General features: G+C 43.6%; 2 protein-coding genes across 2 annotated transcripts in view; both read right to left on the reverse strand.

The window, feature by feature from the left end:
* Positions 1 to 25386, reverse strand: part of LOC119860485 (scavenger receptor cysteine-rich type 1 protein M130-like) — a 1081813-nt gene that overhangs the window by 516873 nt on the left and 539554 nt on the right. The window lies entirely within an intron of this gene.
* LOC119860426 (scavenger receptor cysteine-rich type 1 protein M130-like) overlaps positions 1 to 25386 on the reverse strand; it is a 50945-nt gene that overhangs the window by 8019 nt on the left and 17540 nt on the right. The window contains 10 exon segments of the mRNA XM_043514113.1: positions 9712 to 9807; positions 12662 to 12791; positions 13038 to 13065; positions 13469 to 13799; positions 13886 to 13948; positions 15541 to 15852; positions 16292 to 16606; positions 21092 to 21409; positions 22575 to 22880; positions 23125 to 23439. Coding sequence (XP_043370048.1) covers positions 9712 to 9807; positions 12662 to 12791; positions 13038 to 13065; positions 13469 to 13799; positions 13886 to 13948; positions 15541 to 15852; positions 16292 to 16606; positions 21092 to 21409; positions 22575 to 22880; positions 23125 to 23439 — 2214 coding nt within the window.

Consider the following 25386-nt stretch of genomic DNA (forward strand, 5'->3'; position numbering starts at 1 on the left):
ATCACGTCCACCACTTTCCCCATATCCACAGAGCCAGTTATCTCATCATAGAAGGCAATCAAGTTGGTCAGGCATGACTTGCACTTGGTGAATCCATGTTGACTGTTCCTGATCACCTTCCTCTCCTCCAAATGCTTCAAAATGGATTCTTTGAGGTCCTGCTCCATGATTTTTCCAGGGACTGAGGTGAGACTGACTGGTCTGTAGTTCCCCGGATTCTCCTTCTTCCCTTTTTTAAACAGGGACACTGTATTTGCGTTTTTCCAATCGTCCGGGATCTCCCCCGATCGCCACAAGTTTTCAAAGATAATGGCCAATGGCTCTGCAATCACATCAGCCAATTCCCTCAGCACCCTCGGATGCATTAGATCTGGACCTATGGAACTGTGCTTGTCCAGCTTTTCTAAATAGTCCTTACCCTGTTCTTTCACCACTGAAGGCTGCTCACCTCCTCCCCATACTGTGTTGCCCAGGGCAGCAGTATGCGAGCTGACCTTGTTTGTGAAGACCGAGGCAAACAAAGCATTGAATACTTCAGCTTTTTCCACATCATCAATCAGTCAATCGGGTCTCCTTGTTGTTTCCAGATTAGGCTTCTATATTTGCAGACCAGGTTCCAGATCATGCCAAGGCCGATAGGTCTCAATTGAACACTGACAAATAGAGAGGTGGAACCAGTTTGGCACACCCGTGTTACTGCTAAAATAGTTGTTAGAGTTATAAACATGTACTCAGTGTTTAGACTTTATGGAATGTTGTAAATTGCTGCAGGCATTAATAGCACTTCTAATATCTGTATCCCATATTATAAGGTAATATTTACATATTTGCTCTGTAACTGTGAATCACCAGACAGGAGAGAATCATTAACAAGCGTAAAATACCAGTTTGCCAGAGGAGGTGTTACCTCCTGCCCAAGCAAAGAAGGCCCATCATCCCTAGACAAAACACCATTTGTTGATTGTTCCTCCTGCATGAATGAAGAGGAGACGTGCAACTGAATTCCTCCCAACAGCTGATTTTGCAACTTGAAGCAGGATGGGGGAAGGAATAAAATGCCCTAACAAGGAGGAATTGTATCTCTCTTGCTGCTTGGACTCTGAAGAGCAAGGATTACTAAGCATAAGCAAAACTTCCACAGTGCTTGACCTGGATTAGCCCTAAAGAAGATATAGAACTTGGTTATTACAGAAGTTTCGATTACTTTTTGAAACTTATTTGTGTGTGTGTATTTACCTGCCTTAACTATGTAAATAACTCATTTCTTCTCCTAGTTAATAAATCCGTAGATAGTTTATTACAGGATTGGCTACAAGCATCTTTGGTGGGAGTTCTAAGGTGCAATTGACCTGAGATAAGTGGCTGGTCCTTTGGGACTGGAAACAACCTGAATGCTGTTGTGATTTTTGATGTAAGGGACCATCTAGGGCAAAGGTCAGCTCACCTAGCTGACAAGATAGACCGGAGTACCCCAGGGGACTCTCTGTGACTCCATGGTTAGGCTGTGTATAATGCCTGAGGAGTTTACACTTGTTACTTGGTTGGTGAAATCTAAGTGTAGAATTCACAGCCAATTTGGGGTTTGTGCCCTGCTTCCTAACAGTCTGCCCTGAACCTAGTACTCAGCAGGACAGCTGGACACAGGCCAGCGGAGGCCAAGAGCAGAGTCTGTGATTCACTCTAGCTATCTTGGCTATGGTGCTGGGGGATGCCCTGAGCACAGCACAGCCCTTGGGCAGGATGTTCCCATCTGACATTGAGACAAAATGGCACAAAGGATAAAAGGGCCAGGACTCAAAGTCATGAGAATCTCCTGGACTGATCTCTTTGTTGCAGGGGCAGGAAGGATCCCACCTAACAGCAGTGGCTGTGGTGGGAGGGGGCCACAGAACATCCCCTGCCCCAGTGCTCCAAAGCTTTCAAATGATAGTTTAGCCTGGCCCCAGACAGTCGCTTTCTTGACCCATAGCCGGTTACACTCCAAGGCTGAAGTAGTGTTAACCGTCCCTACAATTCGGACTTGCAGAGTCAGGTGAGAAGGAAGCCGATCTTCATCTGTCTACATGAGTAACTGCTGCTCTCCCCACAGCATTCACAGCTAGGGCTGGGAGAGAAACAGAATTTAAGTTTGCTGGCCATTGTAAAACAAATTTAATAAATGATTTGGGGTTGAGCCAAAAAGGACTTTTTTGGAAAATTTTGGCTAAGTTAAAAGTTAAAAAAAAAAAAAAGAGAAAAATTCATATTGATTTAAACAATTTTGGATTTTTTGACATTTTCAAAATGTTTTTTTAATTTTTTATGAATATAATAAAGGAAATTTGTAACGGAAAAGTAATTGCAAATTGAAAAAAACCAAAATATTCTGTGTAGAAAATATTGAAAAAAAATTTATAATGTGTGTCTGTGTTCGGAACAACTTGGTGAAATTGATGTGAATTTTAAAATGTTTTGGTATCTCTGAGTCCGTATTTTTCACTGTTGTATTTGTGTGATGGGGAACATGTGTATTCACTCACAGTCAGCAGCAACATTGAACTCTTTTATTTTGTTTGTCAGGAACTGCAAAACTACAGACGAACTGCCAATTAGCAAGGAAGAAACTGAGCAAAATTTCTTCCTTCTAGACAGCAACTGGTGGATACTAACAGCCGTGTTCCTGGTGAGTGCCTTCCCCTTCATAAAACTATAGTGCCCCCATTCATACATAACACTCCTGCCCCCTTCGGCAACACAATCATCCAGCCATTGTGAGTGCTCTCGCCTGCCCTGCGGTCTCTCTACAACACTCGGCAGGGCCGGTGTCTTTGGTGACTGCGATTCAGCATGAAGCCCAGCAAGACAGGAGCATTGTCCCCTTCGAGTAGCAGCTTCGATGAGCTCAGAGTGTCAGAGGCTGCAGGCTGTACCGATAATGAAGAATGGCTCTAGAGGAGACTCATCTGAAGACTCCTCCTAGAGTAATGTTGCTCGGAGATGAGTAGCTTTTCAGCCTGTCATTGTGGTGATGCCAAACTTGTCCATTGGCAATCTGGACCTTATATGAGATGGAACAAGTGACCTCAATGACTGCTGAAGGAACCTACCTCCATAACTTCTACAAATACACTTTCTTGTCATGTGAAGGAACCGCAGGGTAGATGATAGGAAGGAATCCAGAGCATGATCCTGCTTGTGTTCCAATTCCTCAGATAGGTCAAGGTTGAGATGGTGAACCCATGTCTTAAGACATTGTTCCATGAGTAGCCCAGCTGGGCTAACTCTGGTACTTGGGCATGGAGTGACATGTTGTGTAATGAGGAATCTGGCAAACCTTGTCAGCTAGTCTCCCTTGATGATCCTCATTATAGCATCTTTGGTTGTCTGCACCTTCTGTTCAGACGGATCATTTGCTTGGTGATGGCATGGGGCAATGGTGACAGCGCAAATGAGGTTGCTTTTGGTGAAGTCCTTGGACTCGTCAGAGGGAAAAGCAGTTCCGTTATCAGATACGATAGATAGATATCATGAACAATTGACACAGAGCATTGATCGTTGCAGTAGTACTTAGCATGACGCTCCACCGTTGCATTTGTGGTGACATGACTGAAGGTGCTGGCTTGTTATCGGAGAGAATTCCTAGATGTGTCTTGCAGTCAGTACGAATCTCAGACAGACTGTAAATGTAATGGTGGAATTTCTTGTCTTCAGCAATGGCAGTGAGATCATCTTTATCAATTTGTGCATAGTTTCTCTTGGAGTATGTAGTTGATACGTGCCTCTTTTCTCTCTGGAAAGTGATGGCTGAGAACAGCTCCAATGCCATAATGTAATACATCATAGTTAATGATCAATGGCCTCTATTTGTCATAGTGAATGAGGATCATCAGACATCAGTAACTTCTAGACATTCCTGAAGGCTTCTGCATGCTGACAAGTCTATTTCCTTGGAGCTCCCTTGTCAAGAAGGCAATGAAAGGTTCAGTAATTGTTGCCTTTTTTGGAAAAAATAGTGGTGGAAGTGTTGCCTGGATGTGAGGGTGTCTGTACCCCAGAATGTGATCAAGCTAATTGCAACCATATCATTTGCATTCAGCCACCATGACTTAATAAAATAGAATACCACATAGTTAAGGGTTAATTTGAATAAGCAGGCTTCTGAAGGCAAGGTCAAATGCTAGCTGTATGCTGGCAGTTTCTGCTAATCAGAATGGGAGGAGGGGAGAGAAAGTCAAAAATTGAGACTGAAAGCAAATAAGTGGAAGAAAACCTTGAATTTGGGTGCCTTTGATATAGAATCTTATTATGATTAAAATTGTTAAGAATGTTTGTTGATAAAAAGTTTATTGCTGTTAGGAGAAAGCGATGACTCAGTTGGGGTCACTATGATCTATGTGTTTTGTAAAAGTTAGTTATAAAAATGACTAGATATGGAATGTACTTTGGAGCAGTCCTCTGAAGATGTCTAACAGGGTTGGCACCCACTTCTCATGAGTGCCCCCTTCTGGTTGAGCGTGTCTGTGTTCTTTAGTTCTGGTGACTCCTTTCAGTGGTTCTCAGGTTGGTTTCTCAGTCACTCAGAACTCCGGCTGAGTCACACTGTCTACCTGTTAACCAGCATAAACCCTTTTCAGATATAGGGTCCACTGAGGCCTATTTCAGTACCCCTCTGCTACTGTCTCTCTCTAGCCCTCCCTGAGCTTTGGTCTTTAAGTAGTCCAGCCCTGGTAGGGGGCTGTATCCCCAGGGCTTCCTCCCTGGAGACACTAACTTCCTGCAGCCCTCCCCAGGCTCAGTCCCTACTCAGTCCTAGCAATCAGCCAGGAGCTCCCTCAGTGCTCCCCAGTCCCTGCTAGCAAACCATTCATGCACTGCTGGTCTTCCAGGCAGCTAGGACTGCAGTCCTTTCTTCTGCTCCAAGCAGCAACTAACTACTGCTCTGCTGTGTACCTCCTTTTATATGGCACTCATAAGCCCTGATTGGCTGCTTCATCTGCAGCCACTCTAGCCTGCTTGGTTTCAGAGTAGCAGCCGTGTTAGTCTGTATTCGCAAAAAGAAAAGGAGTACTTGTGGCACCTTAGAGACTAACAAATTTATTAGAGCATAAGCTTTCGTGAGCTACAGGTCACTTCCTTGGATGCATTTGGTGGAAAAAACAGAGGGGAGATTGATATACACACACAGAGAACATGAACCAATGGGTTTATCATACACACTGTAAGGAGAGTGATCACTTAAGATAAGCCATCACCAGGAGGGGGGGGGGAAAGGAGGAAAACCTTTCATGGTGACAAGCAAGGTAGGCTAATTCCAGCAGTTAACAAGAATATCTGAGGAACAGTGGGGGGTGGGGTGGGAGGGAGAAATAACATGGGGAAATAGTTTTACTTTGTGTAATGACTCATCTACTCCCAGGCTCTATTCAAGCCTAAGTTAATTGTATCCAGTTTGCAAATTAATTCCAATTCAGCAGTCTCTCATTGGAGTCTGTTTTTGAAGCTTTTTTGTTGAAGTATAGCCACTCTTAGGTCTGTAATCGAGTGACCAGAGAGATTGAAGTGTTCTCCAACTGGTTTTTGAATGTTATAATTCTTGACATCTGATTTGTGTCCATTCATTCTTTTACGTAGAGACTGTCAAGTTTGACCAATACTGCTCTTTCCCTAGGATGTGTGTGGCAGAACCCTGAGGCCTCCAGCAGGAGGCTTTTGGGCCTAGTCCATCGCATCCTAAGAGACACATTTTTCCTGACACCTTTTCTCTCCAGCAGGAAAGCAACTGGCCACTGCGGACCGGCTTTCAATTACTCAACACCTGCCAAGAATTTAGGTAAATGTTTGGGATGTTCTATTCCTATTCCTTATGTCTCTGTGTGCTTCAGTTGAATAAATTGTAGTTTTAAATAAGAGCATGCTTACTTGTAACAATTTTCATCAGCTGGAGTGCTATGTTCCCATTGAGTTATTCCTGACACTGCCTGGAGTGAAAAAGTTAAATTACCACTGCTGTGAGTTCTGAAAATCTTGGGTAACAGAAGTTGAGCAACCCAACAAAAGTTAGAAGTTCCTGTTTGGATTTTGGATCATGAATTGCCTGTACCTTGTTTTCTGTTGGGTGGATACCAGATGCATTGATAGCCCAAGAAAATGACAATTGTAGCACCAAATTCACATTTTTCCTTCTTGATTCAAATGACTTTGTGAATCAGCACAAGACTTCTCGAAGTTGTTTGGCAAGCTTACCCTTGGCTGATACCCTAATCAGGATGTCATCAAAATATACTTATAGCACCTGGAATTCTCAAAAGTAGAGTTCCCATGAACCATTGGAAAATTCCTAGTGCAATGGAAATCCCAAACTGGAGACACATGACTCAAAATTTTCGATGAGTGATCATCATCTGTGCATCTGCTGCATCTTTGTCAACTATCACTTCTTATATTTTTGGGCAAGAGTGAGTTTTGTGAAGACATTTCCGCCAGCAGGAACAGGGAGCAGTTGGTTAACAGCAGGCTCTGGGTTATAAGTGCACTTATAATCTCCACAGATTCTCACTTTGCCATTCGGCTTGAGTATGGGTACTTGGTGTAGCCCATTTCATATCTGTAGCTGGCTCAAAGATTCCCTCTGCAACGAGACATTCTAGTTCTGTGTCAGTTTTTGGACATAGGGCAAATGGTACATTCCTGATCTTCATGTGCATCGGCACGACTGTTGGATCCAGGTAAAACAACTCTGGAGGTTCCTTGTAAGCTCCCATTTCTTCAGAAAACACTTGAGCGAATTCATCAGTGATCTTTCTTAGTTGCTCTTTGCTGATGTCATAGATGCCTTGGATGTTGATTCCCAACTGTATGAACCAGTTCTGGCCTAAGATGCTTTTATGTTGATCTTTTGTGATGATGACAGGCAATCTTGCATTGAAAGATCGATAGCAAATATCTCCCACAGTATTCTTGCCAGCAAGTTAAAGAATTATGGGCTGGATGAATGGACTATAAGATGGATAGAAAGTTGGCTAGATTGTTGGGCTCAACGGGTAGTGATCAATGGCTCCATGTCTAGTTGGCAGCCAGTATCAAGTGGAGTGCCCCAAGGGTCGGTCCTCGGGCCGGTTTTGTTCAATATCTTCATAAATGATCTGGAGGATGTTGTGATTGCACCCTCAGCAAATTTGCAGATGACACTAAACTGGGAGGAGAGGTAGATACGCTGGAGGGTAGGGATAGGATACAGAGGGCCCTACACAAATTAGAGGATTGGGCCAAAAGAAATCTGATGAGGTTCAACAAGGACAAGTGCAGAGTCCTGCACTTAGGAGGGAAGAATCCCATGCACCGCTACAGACTAGGGACCGAATGGCTCGGCAGCAGTTCTGCAGAAAAGGACCTAGAGGTTACAGTGGACGAGAAGCTGGATATGAGTCAACAGTGTGCCCTTGTTGCCAAGAAGGCCAATGGCATTTTGGGTTGTATAAGTAGGGGCATTGCCAGCAGATCGAGGGACCTGATCGTTCCCCTCTATTCGACATTGGTTTGGTAAGGCCTCATCTGGAGTACTGTGTCCAGTTTAGGGCCCCACACTACAAGAAGGATGTGGAAAAATTGGAAAGAGTCCAGCAGAGGGCAAAAAAAAATGATGAAGGGACTGGAACACATGACTTATAAAAAGAGGCGGAGGGAACCAGGATTGTTTAGTCTGCAGAAGAGAAGAATGAGGGGGGATTTGATAGCTGCTTTCAACTACCTGAAAGGGGGTTCCAAAGAGGATGGATCTACACTGTTCTCAGTGGTAGCAGATGACAGAACAAGGAGTAATGGTCTCAAGTTGCAGTGGGGAAGGTTTAGGTTGGATATTCGGAAAAACTTTTTCACTAGGAGGGTGGTGAAACACTGGAATGCGTTACCTAGGGAGATGGTGGAATCTCCTTCCTTAGAAGTTTTTAAGGTCAGGCTTGACAAAGCCTTGGCTGGGATGATTTGGTTGGGGATTGGTCCTGCTTTGAGCAGGGGGTTGGACTAGATGACCTCCTGGGGTCCCTTTCAACCCTGATATTCTATGATTCTATGATTCATATTACAGCTTCCAATGAAGTCAACATTTTGTCCATTATAGGCTTTAAGGCTGCACGATGGATTTGACAACTTGGGAGGCCATTGCGAGAAAAACTGACAGAATGGGTCTTTACTGATGATCGACATTGCAGAACCAGAGTTGACTTCCATTTTGCACTCATGGTAATTGATAAGCACTGTTGCCAATATTTCAGAACCTCAAGATTCCTTGTTGTGGATGGCTCTACATGTAGTAAAGCTTCTTCACATCATTGTCGAAGGAAGCATCAAGTATGTTTGATGCGCAAGGATGAGAATACTGGTTATTGTCCTTTTGTTTCACGCTTTTAATCTTTGATTGGCAGACTCTCTCAACGTGACCTTTCTTTTTGCAGAAATGGCACTTGGTGTCTTTGAATTTCCAAGCAGAGTGCTAATGCTGCCCTCCTTAGCCTGAGCAGATATTCAGGTGATTAATCTTGTCCAATGACATTAATGTGATTGAGTTCCCATTGTTCGACTGAGTTTGTCGATGACGATGAGGTTTCTGATTGTGAAATATAGCATTCATGTTGGTTGCCATGACACAAATTTCCTCAGTGTGCAATGATGCTGTTTCGGTAGCCAAGGCCTTTTCCTGAGGGACGGTGAATGTCTAATTTGGCTCCGCAAGGAGATAGTATTGAAGCGCTTTCTCCTGAACTCCACAGTCAAAGTGATCTCGCAGCATGTCGGTGAGAACAATACCAAAGTTACAATGTTTGGCAATGCGATGCGGCTTGGCAATATAGGCGGCAATGCCCTCGTCAGCTCAATGATTTCATTTATGAAACTGAAATCTCCAAACAGTGACAGACGGCATAGGTGACAAATGTGCCTTCATGGAAGCTACAATTTTGTCGTATGTCTTGGTCTTGGGCAAAGCAGGTGTAATGAGTGATCTTATAATGAATGTCAAATATCTTGGACCCACAGACTGTTAAGTGAACAGCCTGTTTCAGTTAGCGGTCACCTATCTTATTTGCTTCAAGATAAGAAGAAAATCTTTCTGAATAAGAATGCCACAATTCAGGGTGGCTTATGTTAAAATCTTCATGTGTCCCAGCATGGTCATTTCAAATCACAGTAGAACAACATTGGTTCAGATTCCAAGATGGTCCATTCAAACTGCAATGTTTGCAGTTCATTTCTGAGATCACTATTTTCTTCTAGGGTGGTTCTAGAATCCCCCTGCTGTGTTTACTCTTCAATTGGATGTCATGCTCGTGGCCAGAAAAGTTAGGGGTTGTATTTGTGTGGTGAGGAACACATGTAATCACTCACAGTCAGCAGCAACAATAAACTCTTATATTTTGTGTGTCAGGAAAAGCAAACATACAGATGAACTGGCCACTAGCAAGGAGGAAACTTCATTGAACACTGAACAAAATCCTTTTCTTCTAGACAACAACTGGCAGGCACTAACAGCAGCACCCCTAGTGAGTGCATTCCCCTTCCTAAAAATGTTCTCCTTTGAATACATAACATTCACCTAAATTGTTTTAACCAAAACTTACACCTAGCTCCAATCCCAGGCTCACATGAGGGTGCAGCTGCAGTGATTTAGCTCTGGGTCAGGGCCTCAGAATGGAAAGTGACTTTCATATTTGCTCCCTGTTAAGAATGAGATACACAGACCTGAGCGACTGAACGTCTCCTGCTTCTCTCTCCTCAGGTTATAATCAATCTCCTCATACACGGCCTCAGAGAAGGGATCCAAGGGTCTTCTGGAACCTGCAAACAAAGGGCAGTGTTGCACAGGGTCATAGAAACCAGAGATGGGAAACCCTATGGGATCATCCAGCCCCTCCCCATGGGCCCGGTGCAGGACTGGTCCCTACAGCACATTCTTACTGCTCTGTCCAGGCTAGATTTCAGTGTGCCAGGTGATGGGGACAACATCCCTTTCCACAAATCTCTTCAATAGTGGCTCCAAAGGCTAGTTCACTGTCAGGAAGTTTCTTTACATTCAGCCAAAACATTTCCTCTTTAATCTCATCCCATTATTCCTGTTTATTGCCCTTTGGAGAATCTTAAATAATTCTTCCCCCACGCTGCTGTTGCACCCATCTGCAAAAAGGTGATAACACTTTATTTCTGTACAGTTTAAGACCAGAAGTGACCATTAGAATATCTAGTCTGACCTCCTGTATAACACAGACCTCTATATTTCACTCAGATAAGTCTCAGTTAGACTAAAGCATTTCAGTCCTCAGGAGAACAAACTATTGTGTGCCACAGGCAGAGTACAGGAGGGACTGAGATACCACCAATGCCCAGTGTCCACGTGGTGGAAGGGAATTGATTAGGTGAGAGATGCCAGATGATCCTGGAAGGAGATTCCTGCTCCATGCTTCAGAGGAAGATGAAAATCCCCCAAGGTTCCTTTTTTGCCAATCTGACCTGGGAAAAATTCTTTCCTGACCCAAATGTGGTGATCGGTTTGACCCTAAGCATGTGGAAAAGACACATCAGGTAAGTGTCTAAGAAAGATTCTCCTCTGTATCATCTCAGAGTCTGTTCCAGCTCATCCAGCTTCCCTTCTCTAGCTGTGGCCAGTCTCAGATGCTACAGAGGAAAGCAACCTGTCTCACACAAATAGGCAAAATGGGAGAGAGGGCCCAACTCTTTCCTGACTCCCTGAAGATGACTATCTGAAGATCTGAAGCATGAGGTCTGATGATATGTTGGGATATATTCGGGTTAAGTAAAGACCTGGGAAGCTGCTGGTGTGCTGACATGACATTAAGAGATAAGGACAGAGGCAAGCAGTGTTTCTCCATTCGATAAATAAGTTCCCTCCTTTTCCCTTCCCTGTTGCTTGTTGAGAATTGATAAGCCTTGCAGCTGCATAAGGAATGTAGTTGTCTAAAGAATATCCTTTGTGTAAAAGAAGTGTTCTCTCCCCCTCCCTTTCTTTCCCAGCGACATAAACGAGCCCTGGGTCATGGCCCCTTCCTCCCTCCCCTGAGATCTGCTGATTAAGGGAACTTGTGTCAACAAATTACTGCAAAGAAATGTATTTTCAAGGTAAAAATGTGTGTATAATCTGTGTAATGCTGTAATCAGTCAATAGGGTGGGTATAATCATAGTATGGATGTTTCTATTCCTTAATAAGGGGCTTGGGGGTGTTGTAATGGATGTAGGTGTTTACAAACTAACTTAAATAAAAAGAGTGTGCTGTAACTAATCCAGTGCGTACTCGACAATTGGGTCGAGGGGATCAAGTACTGCAATAAAGAAGCCCGTCTACTCAACCCGCCTCTGGGTCAGCCTGTTCATTCTTCTCTAACATTATAGGCATTGCCCTAATGCTAAACTGTGACTGTTATGTGTATGTTAATGGCAATCCTGTTCTCTATCTGTCTCCCAGGGTGCTGGTAGCTCATATTTGCACAGTGTTTTATAGATGTAAAATCCTCTACAAGTGCCAGTTTTCAGTACAATACAGTATAATGCTCCTTTCCAGCATTTCTCCTTCCTAAGATTCTGCTTTCCACTGGATTTTTCTCTACAGAACTATTCTCCCAGCTCTATTTTTGTAATCTTTTTTGTCTGGCAACATTTCCAATCTATCTAAGTCCCTTTCTATGATGTCTCTCCTCATGGATATTCAGAACACCTCCTGTGACAGGTTTCAGAGTAGCAGCCGTGTTAGTCTGTATTTGCAAAAAGAAAAGGAGTACTTGTGGCACCTTAAAGACTAACAAATTTATTTGAGCATAAGCTTTCGTGAGCTACAGCTCACTTCGGATGCATTTAGCTTATGCTCAAATAAATTTGTTAGTCTCTAAGGTGCCACAAGTACTCCTTTCCTCCTGTGACAGGTATTGCAACCCCACGCAGTATCTTTGGGAACCATTGTGTTCCCAAACAAACTCAGGGTCTTCATTTTGATTCAGGAAATGAACAAGATCTTCTGCACATGAGAAAGGCCAATGCTGAATAGTTTGAAGGGACATTGCTGTACCAGGCTGCCCATGAGGAAGTGATTTCTGCTATGTTCAGTAAGGGTGGAGGAATTTTGTATTTTTTCTTTGTTTTCTCTGTGAAGCTTTTATCCCACGAATAAGGTGCCGTCAGCCAAGAAAGAGCTGGGAGGTAATTTGGAAGTGCTGGCAATACACTGTTCATAGCACGTGGAGAGAAAGCACAGCATGAGGTCTGGCCTTTAAGCCGCCTGGCTTCTGGGGGTATCACAGTGGAAGGCATTGGGCTGTGCAGCCTTTAGAACCTGGCCACAAGGAGGTGGGATGGTGGGTCCTACCCAGAGACAGGTGATGACTGGAGCCTGAGGTGTCATTTGGGACTCCTGGAGTGCACCATGGGGAGGGATCGGGAGTGTGTGTGTGGGGGGGATACAGGTGCAGTTTCCATTCAACTGTGATGCTCCCTCGCTAGTATCATCTCCAGATTCCATGGCTGGGCTGTTCCACTGCCAGATAGTTAATGAAATATTCAATGAGAGAGGAGTTAACAGACGCCCTCGGCCACCCCACCCAGCCTGGTATCGTCCCTCCCGCGACACCCTGCAGCCCCCCTGCAATTGCAGAAGCATTTCACACAGTGACACCAATCAGGACCCACCTCTGCACTGTGCCCTGGCACTTCGCACCTGCGCCCCCAGGATAATTAAGACCAGGCAGAGCAGGGCCCCCAGGATAATGCAGACAACCACGGGCACCGTGACTCTCCCACTGTTGGTTGGAGGGCGGCGCTGGTGAGCTGGATGGAAATGAACATGCGACAGGGAGAAATTATCCTGCTAGGCATGGCCTGCAGCTCCCACCCAGGTATCATTTGCCCCTAGATTTCACAGGCCATGGAAAGGAGCTCCTTCCCTCAGGCTGCAGCTTGCAGCTCCTCCCTCTGTGACCCAGCACCAGGGAAATTTAACCCTTGTTTATTTTCCCCATGTTTATTTCCCCCATACACACACTGTTCCTCAGACTTTCTTGTCAACTGCTGGAAATGGCCCACCTTGATTATCACTACAAAACGTTTTTCCCCCCAGCTCTCCTGCTGGTAATAGCTCACCTTACCTGATCACTCTCGTTACAGTGTGTATGGTAACACCCATTGTTTCATGTTCTCTGTGTATATAAATCTCCCCACTGTATTTTCCACTGAATGCATCCGGTGAAGTGAGCTGTAGCTCACAAAAGCTTATGCTCAAATAAATTTGTTAGTCTCTAAGGTGCCACAAGTCCCCCTTTTCTTTTTTGTGAATACAGACTAACACAGCTGCTACTCTGTAGCCCAATAAAGGTTCCACCCCACAGCATCCATGATGCACCTGCACACAGGAGATGGGAGGGCCTGGTCTGTGACCAAGTGGGAGGTGGGTGGGCTGATCCATCCTCCTCCCCAAAAATTACAGCATGTAACAGAAACGTCTCTTGTCACTCACCTGAGCAATTCACAGCGGCATCTTCCTTATGGTCACAGTTACTTTCACCCCAGGGCTTGGAACAACAATCCCAGAGAGATGACTCTGTCCCTCTGCAGTTCACCTTTTCCACCCAGATAGGACCAATCCCCTCACCAAATACAGCCTCTCCTGGGGCAGATAGAGCCGATCCACAGCCCAGTTGTTTACACACAACATTAGCATCCGCCATGTCCCAGGAGTCATCACAAACTGTTCCCCAGGAGCCACGGTGCCAAACCTCCACTCTCCCCGAGCATCCGTCCTCTCCTCCCACGACACGTAACTTCTCCTGATCTGGAAATGCAGAAATCTCACATGTTACTGGAACAGCTGGGAAAGTCCTTAGGGACCAAGAGGGAGACACAGAGACGGCAAGGTACCTGTGCAGTTTGTAGAGTCCGGGCATTCGGCAAACAGGGTCTGAGGTGGTTTCCCTTTCCTTCCTATGGAGAGAAAGCTGAGGTGAGTGGATTGGGCTCTGTGTATGATGCAGATTCGAGTAGGGTTTATCGATATTTCACACCCCTAATACCAGTGCTTTGTAAATTGGCTGAAAGCCAAAATCTGGGTTATTGAATAATTAATTAGCTACTCAGCTGTTATCCTGGATTTTGCAGTCTTTAAGCAGCTCCCTGCTGGCGGGTGTGTGTCTTTATGTAACTGGCAGGACAGTATCTGATTCTCCTCTAGCTTTCCCCGTGGACAACCTCCCTGACCTCTCTGCCCAGAAATTGGAATGGAAACAGACACCTGAGCTAAAACTCACCCTCATTACCGCAGGAAACAAAAGAAAAGGGAAAGTAATATTGAGAGGTGGCTATATAGGAGCTGCAGGTCTGAACTTTCCCACACGGAAAGGCAGTGTTGTCCAGCGGTTATGGTGCTGCACTAGGATTTAAAAGACTGGGGTTCTATTTTTGTCTCCACAACAGATCTGCTGTGTGACTTGGGCAAGTTATTTCATCTCTCTGTTATCTGTTTTCCCTCCCACTTATCTGGTCTATCTCGACTGTGCACTCTGTATGGCAGGGCCTCTCTCGACTTGTGTTTTGACAGTGCCTGGGGAAATGAGGCCTTTGGGGATTTTAAGTGCTACCGTAATGTAAATAATACTTGAGACACAGATCTATAGACGAACTTCACAGCCCAAACCTCTGATTGTTATTCCTTGGAAGATGTTTAAGCAGAAAGCACACTAATGATGTTCTTTAATGGGTAATGCTTACTGGCTCTTACTAGAGGCCTGAGCCAATGCTCATTAAGGCACCATGGGTGACCTTGGGTCACTTCATCTCTCTGTGTTTTCATTCCCTGTCTCTAAAATGAGGGTAATAATGATTCTCCTGAAAGGCTCTGTTGCTGTGTGAGTGAGACTTGAGAGATCAAGATTCTGATCCCAGTAACAAGGATTGTGAAGGGCTTAGAATTTGTTCATGCTAATTAACCATTGAAACAATTTACCAAAAGATATGGGGAGCCTCCTTGATATGAAGTCATTAAATCAAGACTGGACGTCTTTCTAAAAGATATGCTCTGGCTCCACTAAAATTTACTGGCTTGATGAAGGAATTACTGGCTGATATTTTATGGCCTGTGACATGCAGGAGGTCAGATTAGAAGATTATAACAGTCTCTTCAGCTCTTAAAATCTGTGGTTCCATGACTTCACTGGGCCTAGGGATTAGGCCCTAATTGTGGTTGTGGTGAAATGTATGTCTTTGTAATAGCAATTTCCATGTTTGTTATTAAATAGGCCACATTATTATTTTTAGAACCTCAGATACCAAAAAGAAATTTGTATCCATTGCTGAGAATGCAATATAGATATAGATATATATTGATATTATTATTATATTTTGTTACTTTTCACTAGATCTTTTTATCAAATATATACACATTTATTTATAATGTATATACACGAGTAGGTATTTGATAAAAAGATCTAGTGAAAAGTAACAAAATATAATTATATCAAAATCTTTCAGTGAGCTAGACCTGACTATTGAGTGTGTGTGTGTGTATGTTTGCTATTTACCTTCACAATCAATATGGGTTTCTTCTACTCTGTTACACGATTGTTGTTTCCAAGGGTCTGATGGGCATTGCCAAAGGGAGCTGTGCTCCTTATTGCACCGAACATCATCCACCCAGGTGGGGCCAGAGCCGCTTCGATGTGTAAATTTCTTCAAAAGTGTCCCTTTGTCTCCACAGTCCAAGTGTTTGCATATAAGTGCCATGGTGACGGCATCCATAGGACTGTTGCAAACACTGCCCCAAGTTCCACTGTAGAAAACCTCCAGTCGCCCAGCACAGTCACTGCCATCCACCAGTCTGAGATCCATGAATTCTAGGAGGAAATGCACAAATTGAGCGTGAACATCTGTGATTCCAAAACACACTGGGATTTAAAGGCTAAAATCCCAGAGTTCGCTAACAACCCTGCCCATTCTTCTGAAGAAGAATCAGAAACATTCTTCTAGAGACCAATGACAAGCCCATGAGCAATGCAGTTATTATTTAAAAGACACCATTTACCAACAGTTGCAAACAGTGGTACCCGAGATTCAGAAATCAGTGTGACATTTGTAGTACACTTGGTATTACCTGTTGGCAATGCTGATTTTTTAATGGTGACCACTGCAAGTGGATAGGAATGGGGAGAGTGAGAGAGAGAGAAAGGAAAAAGGAGATAAACTTTCCAACATCCTCAGCTCACTCCTCAGACACCCATGTACTTCAATAGGTCTCTGGATTATCAGACTCACAGGAGCATTCAGAGAACAGACCTGAGCAGAGAACTCCCGCATCCTCTTTGTGTCTGCAGTTGTGCTGGCCCCATCCCCCGGAAGGACAGTCCCAGAGATTAGATTCGTTCCCAGAGCAGTTCACATCATCCAGCCAGATTTGCCCAGATCCTTGCCCGTCATGAGCAGAGACAGTTGCATTGATGGCGCTTCCACATCCCAGTTGTTTGCAAACGACATTGGAGTCTGACAGATCCCAGGAATCATCACAGACCGTCCCCCAGCTGCCATTGTAATAAATCTCCACTCTCCCGGCACAGCGACCTGCCCCATTCACCAGTCTGATCCGCCGGCTCCCTGCAGGGATAGATCCCAGCTTTTAATCTGCAATATAATGTTAACTAAACAGCTTCCATGCAAATCAAGGATGATGCTACAATGGCTGAGATACTGAAAAATGTGTGTCTTTAACAAGAAACATAAAGAGAAGAAGTCAGTAGAATTAGGAAATGCTGAAGACTTTGTGAAGAAACTTCTGATAAAAAGCTCTTAAAGGGACAGGACCTAACCCTGAACCTTTAGTCATCTGAGTCATCCTTAAGGGACAGCTCTTGAAAGTAAGAACTACTAGTGAAGCTAAAGCTTTGCAGAATCAGCACCTACTTGGAAAACATGAACATTTCAAAAGCTCTTCTAAGGATGCGCAAGAAATATCATATTAACTAACAAATTTACCAAAAATTCCAATTTTCTTTTAAATTGTTACAGAGTTGGGAGGTTCCAGAGGCTTGGAGAAAATCAGACTTTTGGGGACACATTTATTTTTCAAATAAAGGAAGAAAGGCCGGTGGATACATGTACCTACGATAAAGTCTCAGACACTGAGGCCTCTGTTCTAATGCTGCTGAAGTCAACAGCAAAGCCCTCCCTGCCAGAATGGGAGCAGGAATGGGCCCTTAGTGTGCTGTAGTTACCCTGCAACTGGAATGGGCATGAACAATGATTTCAGTGCAGTAACAGTACAGTGCATGATACAGGTGTTTATTAAAAAATCTGTTATTTGAAGAAAACCATTGTTTATTTACACCTTCCCCAGAAAAGAACCATAAGACCATAAGAGCTGCCAGCCTGGGTCAGACCAGAATCCTGTCTGCAAAAGTGGCCTGTACTAGAGCTTCAGGGGGAGTGTACAGAAGAGGGCAATTATGGAGTGACTCACTCCTGTCCTCCGCTCTTGGCTTCTGGCAAGAGGCTTAGAGTTGTCCAGAGCATGGGGTTGATCCCTGACCATCTTAGCTAATAGCCATTGGTGGACCTATCCTCCAGGAACTTATCCAGTTCTGCTTTGAACCCAATTATACTTTTGTCCATCACAACATCCCATGGCAATGAGTTCCACAGGTTAGCTGTGTGTTGTGTGAAAAAGTTCTTCCTCTTGTTTGTATTAAAGCTGCTGCTTATTCATGTAATCAGGTGATTCCTTAGTTTTGTACTGTGTGAATGGGTAAATAGCACTTCTCTATTCACTTTTTCCACACCATTCATTATTTGATAGACCTCTGTCATATCACCCAATGTGTCTCTTTTCTAAGCTAAACAACCCAATCTTTTTAGTCTCTCCTTGGACAGAAGCCATTCTGTACCCTTCAACATCCTTGTTGCGCTTCTCAGTACCTTTTCCAATTCCACGATATCATTTCTGATATGTGGCAACAAGAACTGGACATAGTATTCAAGATATGGGTGGACCATGGATTTATATAAATGCATTGTGATAGATGCAGTCTAATATTCTATCCCTTTTCTAAGAGTTCCTAATATACCGTTAGCCTTTTTGATCATTTATCAATTTTCAGCAGTTTTCAAAGAATTATCCACAGTGACTCCAAGATCTCTTTCCTTGGTGGTAACAGCTAATTTAGAAGCCATCATTGTATATGTATAGTTGGGATTGTTTTTTTCCAGTCTGCATTGGTTTGCACTTATCAACAATGAACTTCACCTGCCATTTTGTTGGCCAGTCACGCACTATTATGAGATCCCTCTGTAACTCCTTGTAGCCTGCTTTGGACTGAACTATCATCTACAAACTTTGCCACTTTACTGTTCACACCCTTTTCCACATCATTTATAACTATGTTGAACAGCACAGGTACCAGTACACGTCCTTGGGGGGACCCGCTGTTCATGACTCTCCATTGTGAAAAGTGACCATTTATTCCTACCCTTTGTTTCCAATATTTCTACCAGTTACTGATCCATGAAAGGACCTTCCCTCTTATCCCATGGCTATTTAACTTCCCGAAGAGCCTCGGTGAGGAACCCTGTCAAAGGTTTTCTGAAAACCCAAGTACACTGTAGCAACTGGATCACCCTTATCCACATGCTTGTTGACTTCCCCAGAGACTGGAGAGGCATGACTTCCCTTTACAAAAGCCTTGTTGACTCTTCCCCCATCAAATCATGTTTATTTAGGTGTCTGATCATTTGGTTCTTTACTGTAGTTTCTACCAGTTTGCCTGGTGTTGATGGCAGAGTCGTCGGCCTGTAATTGCCAGGATCTGCTCTAGAGCCTTTTTAAAAAATCAGCCTTACATTAGCTGTCTTCCTGTCATCTGATACAGAAGGTGATTTCAGTGGTAGATTACATACAACTGTTAGTAGTTCTGCAATTTCATATTTGAGTTCCTTCAGGACTCTTGGGTGAATACCATCTGGTCCTGGTGACTTATTACTGTTTAGTTTATCAATTTGTCTAAAATATCATCTTATTACACATCAATTTGGTCTGTACATCAGATTTGTCACCCAAAAAGGATAGCTCTGTGGGTCTCCCCCACATTTTCTGCAGTGAAGATTGATGCAAAGAATTAATTGAGCTTCTTGCAATGGCCTTGTCTTCCTTGAGTGCTCCTTTAACACCTTTGTCACCTTTGTCATCTAGTGGCCCCACGGTCTGTACAGCAGCCTTCCTGCTTCTCATGTACTTCAAACAATTTCTACAGGTAGTTTTTGTGTCTTTAGCAATCTGTTACATTAGTGATTTACAATCAATAGCAATAAAAATATTATCATAGAATCCTCAATTCCTCTTTCTTTTCAGTGAAGCAAAATGATGTACTATTAAGATTATGACATAACAATACTACATTATAACAAGAAGTTTTACTTAACCACCAAGAGAAATAGGGTTGTGTGTGACTTCCTTTTCCTGTTAATAATCATACAATCTAAATCTGATATAGCACAGTTCATCAGTAGATCTCAAAGCACTCTACAAAGGAGGTCAGTGTCATTATCCCCATATTACAGGTGGGGAAACTGAGGCACAGAGAGATGAATGACTTGCTGGAGGTCATCAGCAGGCCAGTGGCAGAGCTGGGAGGAGACCCCAAGTCTCCTGAGTCCTGTTTCAGTGCTCTGTGAAATAGGACACATTGCCTCCCCCTCTTTTCTTTTTTTGATTCTGGATGCCCCATTATTGAGGAGTTTAAGATAAAAAGCCACCATATTACTGTATTTACTGACATGCTCAGAAAATTCTCTCTTCTGCCCAACAGAGGTTAGGATGGAAATCAATATTTTTCATAGTCAGAATTTTCCATTATTCTTTCAAAAAACAAAACAAAAAAACCCACCACCCAAAAACCCATCTGATTGTTTTTGCGGCGAATGTGGGGGTAGGGTAGAGGTTACTGCTGTGTATCCTGAACTGTGATTTATTAATTTGACTTTTAAGATGGTGTCACAGTGTTAGAGGGAACAGGCAGCTCCATCCCACAGCTGGGTATGGTCACAAGAATAGTGGCTTCCCGCCATGAAAGCTGGATGGGGCTGACTGCGGGACAACGGAGCAATCGTCATGGGGATGTTCTCCTAGATGGCCTGGCTGGCCAACCGGGAAAACCAGTCTGATGCAGAAGGAAGACTTCACCTGGCTCTGTAACACAGACCACGGACCAATATGTAACTGAGCCCAGACACACATAGGGAGGGTGGGGACTTCCAGCAAAAGCAACTTCACAGAGAAAGGGGAACAGAGTGAGACAGGCAAACTGAGACCCAGCTGGGTCTCCTGAGCACCTTGGTTCTTACAAGAACACAGGCTCATTCTGCTCTTTTCCTCTTACTCCCCAGGGAAGCCGAGCTCACTTAATTTGCAGTGAAGCATAGATTAGATGTGTGGCAACACAAGTGTGGGGTGTTTGTTTTTTTAAACCCCTTTTGACCTAATGCATTGTTCCAGCTGCTGAATAAAGCGCTTTGTTCTGAGTATTCTGTAGGTCACTATCACGGGACACAAGTTCCCCAGGGTAAGAAAATGTTGGTGCCTGAAACCCAATTGGACCTGCAGGGAGATAAGTGGCTGGTTTGCACAGGGTAGTGTAACCAGGCCAGGCCTAACAGAGGAAGAATCTCAAGATTCCACCCCAAGACAGACCAGGGGAAGTGGGCCAAGGCCTGATGTGGATGCACATAGAGACACCAGAAAGGGGAGAGAGGTGCTTCTAACTCTGCAACTGTGAGAATGTTCAATGAAAATAAAAAAAAAGTTTGTCAAAATTTCCAGAACAAGGAAACGGTTTTACACCTGAAAAAGTTTTGATTAAAAATGCAAGACAGGCAGACAGAGAGGTTGCTGCAGTGCATTAACCTATCCTGTGGCTGTGCTTTTCTCTGTACATAATACTATATTTTTACAACAGAGTTTGAACCTCAGATCCACATATTTTCAAGGTCTGATGAGATCACAGCACAAGTTGGGGTATATACAGGCCCTAGGACAGGTCATGTTCCCATTGAACAAGGAGAGGATGTTTGCAAGATTTCACAGTAAGTCACCTGAGCAAACGACGCCGACATCCTCAGCAATTCCTGCCTGGGCTGCCTCAGATGTGGAGTTGTCACAGAGAGTCAGATGAGTCTCATTTCCTGCACACTGGACCCTTCTCAGCCCTACAGGGCCCGTTCCTCGCTCAGACTTAGGGGGGTTATAAGCTTTCTCAGCAACTCCACACTGGAGCTCCCTGCACACCACACTGGCATCGTTCATGTCCCACTGGTCATCCAGCACTCCGCCCCACGCACCCTGGAGGGAAATCTCTACTCTCCCGTCGCACCGGCTCTCTCCATTCAGCAGTCGGAGTGATTCAGAATGACCTGGGCTCAGGAGAGATGGGAAATTCACTGAATAACACTCCTGTTATACATTAGAAATAATGCATTCTATGCAAGAACACTATGCATGCTATGCAAGAAATACTTGCATGTGATGCACAAAATTATGGAATGGTGCTTTTGTTACTTTTGAAGTTACTTTTGAAAATAGAAGTTAAGTCCCTAAATCACTCGTCACTTATGAAAATGTTACCATGGGCACCACCCACCCAGTGCAGTGAATGATGCAAGAGTGAGTGAAACAAATAGTTTGAGAGCCTGCAATTAGACTGTATCATAATGTGTAAGCAAAAGGGAGCAGAGAGAATTAGAAAGGCATGAAAAACTTTACTGATGGTATTGCCTAAATTTAGAGTATATGACTTTGACTAAATAACATTATCCTTTTTTATTATTATTATTATTTGACGTAAATATTAGAGCTAGTGGAAACTCCCACATTTTTTCCTGTGAAGTATTTCAAATGCAATATTTCAGTTTTTCTCAGGAAAACCACTTCTGAACTTCTTTCACCCGCAAAGATGTGAACATTTTTTTTTTAAAAAAGGGGATGGGGGGAGAAAGTTCTGCTTTCTTTGTGGCATGCTACCAAAAATATCCTCAGGAACTCATGTGAGAGAAGGGAAATAGTTATGACCAGCTGTTTATCCTTCAGCCAAAATGGAAGGAATTTCACTGAAGTAAGGGGAGGCACTTTCCTGGCCCCAATACTGACCCCTTGCAGAATTGCAAAGGCCTGCTGCCAGCAATAAAGGCGTGAGGGCTTCTCCAGAAGGTGGCAAGAATATTTTATAACAGAAAATGTGAAGCAACCTCCAGAGAGGGGACCACTCCCTCCGTAACTACCAGAGTAATGATTTGAAGAAGGATGGGGACAGTGGGTTGGTGACATTTATTAAACTCCAAGGACAAATTCTGTCCCTGCTTTACTGCCCTGCATGAGCACACCTTTGCTGAAACTCTTCCTGGAGAATCTAGGACTTTCCCTGATCATAACTATTCTGGTGATAATATATTTATTTTATTTGTATTATAGTAATTATTATTATACGTGGTTTAGAATCTAGTTTCCTCTCCCCTTGCTGTGGCTCTGGGGTCAGTGTCACACACTGAGGGGCCAGTGTCATTAATCCAGCATTATACTTACCTGAGCAAACCACACTGGCATCATTGTCGTGTGAGCACGGAGCGGCCCCCAGGGCAGTAACAGGACAATGGCCCAAATGGGTTTCAGTCCCTTTGCAGTGAAATGTGCCTGTCCAGACAGAGACAGTTCCCTTCCCAAAATATCCTCCTCCTGGGGCTGATACAGCGAAGCCGCAGTCGAGCTGACGACAGAGAACGTTGGCGTCTGGTAAATCCCAGCGTGAGTCACAGAGGGTTCCCCAGGCACCAAGAACCTGGATCTCCACCCTCCCTGAGCACACTGTGCTGCCATTCACCAGCCGGAGTCCTGTGTGCCCAGGGGAGAAGGGAGATGGGGTTTAGAGAGAGAGCATTTAAGATATTTTAGAGCAAATAGTAAAAGAAAGGAAAGTCAGGGGCACTTGATCCCTTTCTCATTATCTTGGCTTGTTTGGGGTTTTGATCCAACCCTATCAAACCCAGCTCCCTACACAGTGAGATCAGTACGTTGCTTCACCCTATTCTAGAATACACAGAATTGGGATTTTAAAGACATTGTGCTGAATTCTTACGTGAGCATATGACACCAGCATCATTTGTGTGTGAGCATGTCTGATTCACTTTTGATATCCTGGGACAGGAGAACAGGAGAGACTCATTCCCTACACACTGGAATTCTTCAGTTAAGATCAACCCTTGTCCTTCTCCAAAGTGACCTCCTCCTGGGGTAGATACAGCTATTCCACACTGTAATTCATTACAGATAACGTTGGCAACTTTGAGATCAAAGTGTGCATCACAGACTGTGGTCCATGCGTTTCCATGTTTTATCTCCACACGTCCTGAGCAGGCACTGTCTCCTCCAACCAGCTGGGGCTTAATGTGTCCTAGAAAGTCAATGAAGGCTGAAAATTATAAAGGGGGCTTTGGGAGTTGAGGTGCTCCACTGGTATAAAACTTTACCTAAAAGCTTATTCTGGGTCAGAGCCAAAGTGAAGGCAGCAATACAAATAAAAAGGCAATATATTTAAAAAAATGGAAATAGTGGAAATTAGAGCAAATCAATATACATTAGAAGTTATTATATGAAGAAAACTGATAAGGGAAGCTAAAGACATCAGGATAAAATCCGTCACTGGGAGAACTATGAAAAATAAGGAGTTTTTTAAAGTATATTAGGAACAAACAAACAAATAAATCCTAACAATGCTATAGGCCCATTAGAAACGGAGATGGTAAAATTATTAATAATCAGGCAGAAAAGGCAGAGGAGCTCAATACACATTTCTGGTTTTGCACAGCAGCAGGATGTCTATTCATATCTGTAAAGAGGATGAATCTCTCTCCAATTTACTGGTACCTAAGGAGCATGTTAAATGGCATTTATCAGGGATCAACTTTTTTTTACATCAGCAGGCCTGAATAGCTGATAAAACCATAGAATAATAGAAATGTAGGGTTGGAAGGAACCTCAAGAGGTGATCTAGTCCATCTCCTCACACCAAGGGACGTTTAAGTATACCTAGGCCACCCTGACAGATGTTTGTCTAACTTGTTGTGCAAAGTCACCAATGATGGGGATTACACAACCTCCCTACATACCCTGTTCCAGTATTTAATTATCCCTATAGTTAGAAAGTTTTTTTTTAATATCCAATTTGAATCTCATTTGCTGAAATCTAAGATGATTGTCTAGTCCTACCCTTGGTGGATATGGACAACAATTGAGAAACAATCTTTCAGTTATTTCAAGGCTGTTATCAGTTCACCTCTCAGTTTTCTCTTCTGTAAACTTAAAATGTCCAATTCTTTCAACATTTCCTCATAGACAATGTTTTCTAAACCTCTTACTCTGTTTGTTGCTCTCCTCTGGGCATTCTCCAATTTGTCCTTATCTTTCTTAAACAATGATGAGCAAAATTGGACACAGTACTTCAGCTGAGGCCACATCAGTGCTAAGCAGAGTGGGAAAATTACCTCCTGCGTCTTACATATGACATTCTTGTTAAGACAATTCAGAATGACATTTGCCTTTTTCACAATAGCATCACCCATTTCAGTCTGTGATCCACTATAACCCTGCGATCATTTTCTGCACAACTGCGGCCTACTCAGTTATTCCATATTTTGGGGTTTTTTGCATTTGATTTTTCCTTCCTAAGTCTAATGCTTTGCACTTGTCTTTCGTGAAATTCAATTTATTGATTTCAGACCAATTCTCCATTTTATCTAGATCATTTTAATTTTAGATTTAGTTAGGGATTGCTCCTGCTTTGAGCAGGGGGTTGGACTAGATGTCCTCCTTAGGTCCCTTCCAACCCTGATATTCTATGAATCTATGATTCTATGATTTTGAATTTTAACTCTGCCTTCCAAAGAGCTTGTGACCCCCTTCTCAGCTTCATGTCATCCACAAATTGTGTCAGTGTATTCTCTACTCCATCATCCAAGTCATTTATGAAAATATTGAATAGTACCAGATGCAGGAGAGTGTTATTTTTTATTTATCCATAGGAACACAGCAACCACAGGGAAAAGAATAAAGGAACTGAAGGCCTACAGGCCTATACCTTACCTAAAGCTCAGCTTTTCCCTCAACACCTGGACTGACTCAGCTTATCCCAGGAACCCCTGCCTCTGGGGATTGTGTTTCAGTCTCCTTCCCTGCAGACCCTGCCTCACCCCCTCTGTTACTCAGGGCTCCCCTGTTAGCAATTCCCAAGCTCCCTCTTTAAGATTTCCCACCTCAGGGGCCCATCCCAAGGAAGGGGCCTTGTGCTCAGCTTGCCCAGATGCAAAAGCTCAAAAGCCCTGACACCTGTATTGTCAGTTAA

Source organism: Dermochelys coriacea, chromosome 1, assembly GCF_009764565.3.
Source record: "Dermochelys coriacea isolate rDerCor1 chromosome 1, rDerCor1.pri.v4, whole genome shotgun sequence".
Lineage (NCBI taxonomy): Eukaryota > Metazoa > Chordata > Testudines > Dermochelyidae > Dermochelys > Dermochelys coriacea.